At 61.4% G+C, this 8,883-nt stretch overlaps 1 protein-coding gene across 1 annotated transcript; it reads right to left on the bottom strand.

Moving 5' to 3' along the window:
* Window positions 1-3,343: 3,343 nt before the first annotated feature.
* On the bottom strand, window positions 3,344-6,730 carry BARHL2 (BarH like homeobox 2). Its single transcript, XM_036388023.2, has 3 exons — window positions 6,145-6,730; window positions 4,520-4,745; window positions 3,344-4,037 (listed from the first exon to the last, which is right to left on the bottom strand). The coding sequence occupies exons 1-3, from the start codon at window positions 6,725-6,727 to the stop codon at window positions 3,725-3,727; spliced, it is 1,122 nt and encodes a 373-aa protein (XP_036243916.1). The 5' UTR covers window positions 6,728-6,730; the 3' UTR covers window positions 3,344-3,724.
* Window positions 6,731-8,883: the final 2,153 nt, after the last annotated feature.

Here is an 8,883-nt window from a genome sequence, read left to right as displayed (position 1 = left end):
GTGATCCTGCTGCTGCGTCCCTCAAGAGAGCCCATCAGCCAAGGGCAGCGGTGCAGCCTGCCCGCGGCTCTGCTGCCGGAGCTCAACGAGCCACCGGAACCTGTCTGAGCGCAGCAGGGGTTCCTCGAAGGAGCCTCCTGTGCCGTGCCTACTCGCAAAACACACAGCACTGCCCAGAAGAAACAAACTAAAGGGGAACCGAGCACAGGGTGTCCAAAGGGTCTCCTGGCTCTCACGGCGGACATGCCGGTGTCAATCCGGAGCGAAACGACACGGGAGAAAGGCAGCGGCCCTGTCCCATTTTTAAACCCGTCTGCCGGCGCGCGGGCAAAGCCCAAACCCGGCACAAAGCCTTCGGGAGGCAGCCCGCGGTCGGGGCCGAAGGGCCAGGTCCGGGCTGGGACAGCGACTCTCTCCCAGGTGCTGGGTGGCGGGGAGGCGAGACAGGCAGTGCTGCGGCAGCAGGAGGCTGTGCCAACCTCCTTCATCTTCACCATCGCCCGCCGGCAACCGCCGGGGAAGGAGGCTGGAGGAGAGACTCCCGTGCCGCCCGCCATCCCACGGCCGGGCAGCCCGCGCCTCCCGGAGCTGTCCGTGGTGCTGAGGGCGGGCGGGGCCGCAGCCGCCCGGCGCAGCGCAGGTGGCCCCGCGGCTGGAATCGCCCCGCTCCCAGTGTCCGGCACGGGGAGAGCACTCACTGCCGGCCACCCCGCGGGCTGCCGCGGTCCCTCGCGTACAGACAGCCCTGCTACAGCCTCACAGACTGTTTCCATGCTCAGCTCCCCAACAGCCAGGTCTTTTCCAGCGGGTGCCGGTATTTCCCGCTGTTTGAGGCTGAGAGAGCCCGTCCCGTTCGTCTGGAAACAGATGAGCTTGGTTGTTTGTTCACAACCACTTCCAGGGCCGAGAGCAGGTCCTGGCCTAGGCAAGGGCAAAGGCTGGAGAGGGACCGAGACCGCGGTAATTCAGCAGCTCCGCACCAAGTCTGGGGCGGTCGCGGCGAAAGCAGCTGTCCGGGAACGGAAAGGGGAGAAACACGATCGCCGCGGCCGGGAAAGCGGCGCAGCCAACGGCGCCGAGTGCCCGGCCCCGGCCCGTGCCGCGCACCGCGCTGGACCGGGCGGCGGGAGGCAGCCCCGCATCCCGGCCGGGCGCCCGGCTCTTTGTCCTGCTGCAGCGCGCTGTAATGCGGGCCCGCGTGCCGGGGCTTTTAAAGAGGCAGCGGAACCTGTTCCTACAAGATTGCAGCCAGGCGACCCGGCCGAGCAATTTCAGGGCAGCCTGACCTTGGCTCGGCTCTATCCCGGCGCGAACGGGGAGCGGGACAAACGAAGAACTTATGTTTGCAGCCCTACTTCCCATACGGGGAAAAGAGGAGTGAAAGAGAGCTATTCTTGCCCCAAACCTCCTCCCGCTTATACGCACTTTTCAATTGGATCTGGAAATACGTTTCAGGAGAGGTAGCGGTTCCTCGCCCACCTCCTCCGGCGCCCCTGGTTTGGACACCGTCCTGCACGACACCGGCAGCCCCCAGCCCCGCCTCACTCCTCTCGCTCCTGTCTGCTGTCGTTCCCAAAGCAGCAGATACTCCCTGCCCCGGTGGGCACCCCGCGGCAGGCCGTGCTCGTGAGGGGGCACTCATCTATTTTGCATGAACTTTCCTTCCTTGTTCTCACTACTTTTCAGCGAGTTTATGCAGTCAAAACCGAGCCATCGAGAACAACGAGCTGAGACTAGCTTTTCCAGCTGGATTTCCTCCTTTAGGAAAGATTTGTTGCTTAGACGAAGGAAAAGGCCCTAACGAGCCCATACTTCCTACCTCCTTCCCCAGCCTGCACAGGATGGGTTTCCCGGGAAAAGCCCGGCGGCGATGCGGGGCGGCCGGACGGCTCAGGCCACTCAGGGTCCCGCTTTCGGTCCGTTCCGGTGGGGGGGATCTGGGGGCCACGGCGAAGGCGCGGGGGAACACTCAGCAGCCGCCGCAACACGGGCAAAAACCGAAGTGGGCGTTCCCGACCCGCTCCCCTTTTGTCAGATCAAGGCAAAGGTCAATATGGTTTTAACGCGAATTTATTAGCACAGAAATCAGCAAGCCGCTCGCTAATTAGCAAAGCCCAAATAAACGTGCCCGGGGGCTTCTCTTTTCCTTTTTTCGGGATTTTTTTCCCCTTCGATCTTAAAAGAAAGGGGACCCACGAGCAAAAATAGAGAGAGGAAGAAAAAAAAAAAAAAAAAAAAAACAACGAAGCGCCAAACCCTCAGAGGAGAGGATAATATGGGACTTTATGAATGTTTTATAGGTAATTGCTGTATAACTTTCTAATTTCGCAGGGGGGTGTTCACCTCCAACGGCTGGGGACAGAGCCGTCCCCGGAGTCCAGAGGAGGGTCACAGCCCCCAGTCCCGACCCGCAGCCCCTCTGCCCCCGCGGGACGGCCGGGCGGCCCACGCCGGCACGGGGAAGGGAGGCGCTCGGCAGGGAAGCTGCCAGGGGAAGGGATGGGGAGGGGGGAACGGGCACACATAGTAGTAAAGTTCAAAGGCCAGCGGGGCTCGGGAGCTCCGTGTCCGCCGGGACCCCGCCGCCCTCCCTGCCTGTTTCCCCTCGTTACTCACCCCGACCGCCGGCGCTCGCTGCCTGTCCCAGCTCCGTGCGGAGACAGCTGCCGGGCCGGGGCCGTGTCCCCAGGCTCTGCACGGCCCCATCGCACCCGCCCCCAAGGGGCTAGAGCCACTACCCGTTACCGCCCTGCCCAGGTGCTTAAAATAACAGCAAGGGGCTCCGCACCTGCGGGGGATTTGATTTTCCTTTAAAATACAGATAGGGAAAAACAGCGCCTGTTAAGAAACAATGAGCCTAAAATTCAAAATATATTCAATATAATATTCAAAATAAAAAAGTGGCATCTGCATATTCTACTCCGAATTTCTTTAGTTCTCGTCACGGGGAAATTAGCTACCTTGAATTTTCGCGTTTGTTAAAAAAAGATAAAGTTTATTTTTTTTCCTTTTTTTTCCCCTGTGATTTTTCAATCACAAAAAAAAAATCTATATTTTGTCATCTAAGCATTTATTTTACTGAATCCAAAAAGACATGAAAAGGGATAGGGAAGAACCACGTTTGTTCGTTTTAAACTAACGTATAGAAGTGATTTTTTTTTCTCCTTTTTTGGACGACATATAATAAATATGATATAGCACTCAGCACTTGGTCTGTACAATTCTGTTCGTATTAGGGAGCATGCCACTTTTCAATAAGAAAAAAAAAAAAAGGTAATGAGAAAAAATCAGTGCAAAGTTCTCCGTTCCCCCGGTCTTCTCCGCCGGTCGGGGGTCGAGGCGCTCTCATTCCCTCTGTCCTCCGCAGCCGTTAGTCTCTCCGGCGGGCTCGGCCTCGGCTTGGGCTCCCTCTCCCTCTCCTCCTCCTCCACCCCCTCCGTAACTCTCTCTCCGAGCTCCAAGTCCTGCCTCGCAGGAGCCGAGGTCGGCGGGTCGCCCCGCGGCTCTGCCCGCCTTCCCCCGCGTGTGGTCGTTTCACTTACGGGCTCGGCTCTGGGTTCACGTTTCAAGAGTCCCTGCTCTGACTGATCGCCTCCCTCGGTGGCCGGTGACTGCCTGTAGAAGCTCCTGCCCCTCGGCTTCCCCTCGCTTCCTCCTCTGCGGTGCTGGGGCTTGTTTGGGGACGGGGAGGGGAAGGGCTCGTTGCGGGGACCGCGGTGCCGTTTCACCGGGGGTGCGGGGTGCCGGGCATGGGGTTGGCCAGGGGGTTGAGGGCCGGCTGCCCGCCGGGCCCCAGCCCGTGGATCAGCACCCGCGGCACCAGCGGCCGCTGGAGCTGGGGGTGCGGCGCGGGGGGAGTCCGGTACATGCTGCTGTACATGGCTGCGGCCGCCGCAGCTGCCGTCGTGCTGTCCATGCTGCCCAGCAGGCTGGGGTGATAGAAATAGGGCGAGGGGAACATCCGCTGCAGCGCTGAGTAGTTCCCGGCCTCGGCCAGCAGCTCCAGGCCCACCGCCGTCTGTCGCTTCCACTTCGTCCTGCCGGGGGGAGCAAGAGGCTGCAGGGCGGGCGCCGCAGCGGGGCAGCCGGGCCGCTTCCGCGGAGCTCCGCGGGCGGCGAGCCCGTCCCCTGCGCGGCTCCGACGGAGCGCACTGTCCCCGTGGGCCCGCGCACGGTGCCATCTTCCCGGCTCTGCCCGCTTTCCCCTCCGAGCCCCGCACCCCCCGACACATGCATACGGCGACTCCGGCCAAATTAATAACCGCGGTACACGGTTAGATCGCAACGCGCTGACACTAATGGCTTGCGACAGAATTAGGGTGGCTGCAACCGTATGTAATGAGACAGAAAATTACGGCAGCATTGACAGGAGCCGGACCCCCCAGTCCATCGCCGGGGAGGGCGCGGGGCAGCAGCCGGGAGCTCCCCGCACCACCCCGGGCTCCCGCGGGCAGAAACCCAGAGGCGTAAACCCGCCCCCGGCTCCCCGGGGCCGCCGCCCTGACGGGGCCCGCCTTACCTCCGGTTCTGGTACCAGGTTTTGACCTGCGTGTCGGTGAGGTTGAGGGCGGCGGCCAAGTCCATGCGGTCCTGCACGCTCAGGTACTTCTGCCGCTCGAAGCTGCGCTCCAGCTGGTTGAGTTGATGGTCGGAGAAGGCTGTTCGTGCCTTCCGAGGCTTCTTGGCCCGCACTGGCGGGCTGTCCCGGCTGCTGCTGATCTCCCGGTCGCCCTCCTCCTTTGTCCCTGTGAGTGAGCCCAAGAGCGGTGAGGACCGGCGGGACACCGGTTCGGCCCCCGCCCCGCCCCGGTTACCGGGCCCCGCCGCCCCCTCCCCAGGGACTTGTCCGGGACACGGGGGGAACGGTCAATTATGGCGGGGGGTGGTGGCGGCGAGCCCGTCCGGGGAACAGCGGGATTCCCGCTCTCCGTTTCCCAACTACAGGGCTTTCGTTATTTTCTGCCCTCTCCCCCCGGCCCGAAACGCCGGGAAATCGATCTGTCAATCCGGCTCCACTCGGGCCCCAGTTTGTGGCGCTCCTTGATCTTCCCCGCAGGAAGAACAATAATCTCCCTAATTGACCCACTGGGGAGGTTGGTGCACACAAAAATGGCCAGACCAGACTGTACATCTGGTTTGGGCACTCGTATGCTAATGCTAAAAGAGCAAAATGAGCTGCACTGGCGGGCACCGCGCCGCTCTGAGCCTGGCGAAAATAGCTCAATTGAGCAAAATTAGGAAAATTTGTCCTGTTGCCTCTCGGCTGCACCGGGCTGCCGGCGGGAAGGACAGCTCCGCCGACACCGCAGGGAAAATATACCCTCTCCCTGCTTGCCTTTCCTCACTCTTTTCCTCCTTTCCCCTTCCCACACACACATAGCTATTTTCACTTCCGAACCCCCGCACGGCGGGGGCTTCCCCATCAGCACAAAATCCCTAATTGAAAAAAAAAACCACCAAAATAATTAAGATGGAGAAATAAACCTACCCCGGCGCAGGGAAAACTCGAGGGTTTTGCCAAACGCACAAAGCCCTCACATCTCACTGCGCCAAGCGCGGGCCGAGTTGTTGTTGTTATTATTATTATTTTATTTTTAATTAAAAGTTGGGTGGGTTTGTTTGGGTTTGGTTTGTCCTTTTTTTTTCGCTTATTTGCTATTAACTAGGGAAGTAGAATTTTTCATCTTAATTTTAGAGAGAATAAGCATAAATAAAAAGGCTGAATGCACTAACTGCAGCTGAGCCGCCGGTTCTTAGAAAGCCAGAGAATCATTTATGTGCATTTGCATTAAAAATAAATACAGTCTGATTTCCCATGTGATCCCACTGCTCGGGCTATTTCTTTAAAAACGGGGAAGCCAAATTAAAAAAAAATAAAAGAGGAAAGACCAACAGATATTAAAATTAAAAAAAAAAAAAAATAAAGAAAGAAAAAGAAAAATTTTAAAAAAGCGATTTGATTTAATTTCATTTCCTACCGACCTTTACCCCGCGGTAGCGAGGATCACTGAGCGGCCCCGGCAGAGCGAGCGCTCCTGCCGCAGATTTTCTCCCCGATTTTCGTTCCACCAGTGCGGCCGAGCACCGCGGCGCCGGTTGTACCGGCGGCCGAGCCGGTGCAGAGCCGGGCCGCGCCGTACTCACCGTGGCATTTGATGTCCCCCTGCGTGTCGTCGCGCTTGTCGAGCTTGGCTTTACCGTCCTCCTGCTCGAGTTTGGGCCTGAAGCTCTCCGGTGCCGCGCTGCCCTCCTGCTTGGGAGTATGGTGGGGAGAGGGGACGCTGGTACTGTAAGGTGCACACGCCGCTAGCGGTTTGCTGTCGCCCAAAATGTCCTTAATTAAAAAAGAAGAGGTGGAAGTCCTGGGGCCGGAGCTGGCCGAGCCCAGCTGTGGCGGCGGTGGCTGCGGGGGTGACGGCTGCAAACTCGGCGGCGGTGGCGGCGGCGGGTGTGGGCCGAGGTGGAGGTGGTGCGGCGGCGGCGGGAGGCTCTCCGCCACCCCCAGGTGCGGCTCGGGGTGCTCCATGCTCACCGAGATGGGCGATGAGGGCGCCGTCCCCACCGTGTCGATTTCCGAGCAGGGGGACGGCGTGGCCTGGCTCCTAAAATCCGCCGGCCGGCCGTCGCCGTGGGGGCGAAAATCTCCGTTCATGACTCCGGGGCTGCCGGTGCTGCCACCCGACAGGATCGTATCTATCCCGAAGCTGGACCCGCTCGGCCCCTCCATGGCGAAACGCTCAGCGCCGCGTCCGCATCCCCGTGGGCGGCCGCGGGGGTCTCTCACCGGGGGCGGAGGAGAAGGGATGGGGGGCGAAACCGGGTTACCCCAACCCGCGCACCGGCGCTGCGGTCGACACTAACTCGGGGCCCCCGCCGAGCCCCACATCGCCGCCGGGCCGGTTCGCCGCTAACCAACTTTGTTGCGGGAAGTTGCGGGCGCGGAGCGGGGCGGACACCGGCCACTGCGGCGCGCCCGCCCGTGCCCACCGAGCTCCTCTCGGCGGCGGCGACTCCCCCCGTGACGTCACAGCCGCCGCGTCCCCCCCGCCGTTTATTATAAACCCGGGCTTTTGCCGCCGCCGCCGCCCGCCCCCATTGGCGGAGGGCCGAGAGGGGGCTGACGCAGTGCGGGCCGCAGCCAATCGGCGGCGGCGGCGGCGGGGACGGACGCGGGAGGAGGGGGCGCGCCCTTGCTCCCTCCCGGGCCCGTCCCCGTTCCCGTCCCCGCCGCCGCCGCCCCGTCGGGCCTCGATTCCCCGGTCGCCGGATCGGATCCCCCGGAGAGTATCATCCGGTGTTCCCGGGACTGTTCCCCGGCTAAATGTCAGAATAATGGGAAGTGCCAGTGACAAGACGTCGTATTAGTCCTGATGAAGCGGCATGTCAGGCTAATTAGAAGAGTAATTATAAAGGTGATAATGAATGATTTAGAGTTCTCCGAGTTTTATTTTAGTAGTAATTACAATTTCCAAGGTCCTATGAAGCGCAGCCCGACATCCCCCCTCCCGGCCTGCAGTAGCCCCTAGACCCGAGCAGCCCCGAAAACATCATCCACGACCGCAGACCTCGGGGCCACGGGGGAACGGGGCACAGCAGTGGGGGCGCCGGAAAGGATTAGGGCAGGTTGACTGCAAGAGGGATTTTTGGGGGGCTGGTGTTTAGCGACGGCACTAAGTATTGCCCTGTGTGTGGGGCCGCTGGCATCCCCGCTCCGCATACGACGGCTGTCCCGGTGATGGGTGTCCACTGTCAGCCTGGAGCAAGGTTAGGAGATGGAGGACACGAAGGGTCCCTTCTAGACCCGCTCATTGTCCTGCCTGCCCCGTACCCGCGAGTGCCCAGTCCGGCCCCGCACAGTGCTGCTGTGCGGCTGCGGCGGCAACGTGGGTGCGCCTCCACCAAGCTTCCCACCGCGTTTTGTTTCCTGGGTAAACAGTCCTGCTCAGAGCTACGGAAGGGTGCGGGGAGCGCAGGGGAAGCACAAAGAGCACGAGGGACCGTGTTCAGCCGGTAACTCGTTACGGGCGTTTGGATCCGACGTGAGACGCCGCAGCCCCGGGACAGCGGTGCGGGACGAGAAGCTGCGCCCCGACACGAGAGATGCTGATGTGCAGAGTGTGCCGCGGCCCTCTGCGCCGCTTCCGACGGCTTGGGGCCTGCCTTCCCTCGTGAGGAGCAGGGCGAGGGGTTTGTGGTGTCCTCGCTGGTAAAAATCCAGATCTTTCCCTGGGATTCACCGGTCACCGGTGCCCTACCCGAAGATCACCGGTCCTCTCTGGGTACCGCGGCGGAAGCAGGTCCCGGCCTCAGTGCCGCACTCCGGAGAAGGCTTTTCAACGTCAGGAAAGCCGGCCCAGGGGCAGCCTTTGCTACCGAACATCTCCCGCTGCATCCCAACGGGCCCGCATCGCCGTCCGCAGCCCCACGGGCAGCCGGGGGCAGCCAGTTGTACGGTTTGCCGCCGGGCTGTAGGCGCCGGTGCCGAGCCCGCAGGCCAGTGCGGGAGCGGAGGCGGAGGGCCCCAAAGAGCTGTAGGGCCGCCCGTGTCCGCTGGGCGGCGGTGGCGGCCGCCCCCGTGTCCCCGACGGGCGTCCCCGTCCTCGTCCCCGTCCGCGTGGCCGCCGCAGCCCCGGTGCCGGCAGGGCTGGCAGCACGGCGGGGTGAGCTCTTAGCAGCACGTCCCTAAAGACCGGGGCATCTGAAGGAACAAACAGAAAAAAGGGGAGAGAAGAAGAGGGGAAACTGAGGAGTGGACTGGAAGAACAGGAGAAAGGGAAAAATATTTCAATATCTGCAAGTGCACAGGCTGGTTTTCTGCAGCAGGGAAGCAGCCCGCGGCGCTCATGTTTATCTTGCTGTCTTGGTTTGCAATGTACCAAAACT

This window comes from Molothrus ater, chromosome 9, assembly GCF_012460135.2.
Source record: "Molothrus ater isolate BHLD 08-10-18 breed brown headed cowbird chromosome 9, BPBGC_Mater_1.1, whole genome shotgun sequence".
NCBI classification, from domain to species: domain Eukaryota; kingdom Metazoa; phylum Chordata; class Aves; order Passeriformes; family Icteridae; genus Molothrus; species Molothrus ater.
The sequence above is the reverse complement of the archived record's forward strand: the minus strand, read 5'-3'. Positions and strand labels throughout refer to the sequence as shown.

Excerpts from the sequence above, each read along its gene's own strand:
- BARHL2 (XM_036388023.2), bottom strand. The coding sequence starts at position 6,727 with ATGGAGGGGCCGAGCGGGTCCAGCTTCGGGATAGATACGATCCTGTCG. Across the intron at positions 4,746-6,144 it reads GGGGGACATCAAATGCCACG|GGACAAAGGAGGAGGGCGAC; the intron begins GTGAGTACGGCG and ends GCTCACTCACAG. Across the intron at positions 4,038-4,519 it reads ACCTGGTACCAGAACCGGAG|GACGAAGTGGAAGCGACAGA; the intron begins GTAAGGCGGGCC and ends TCCCCCCGGCAG.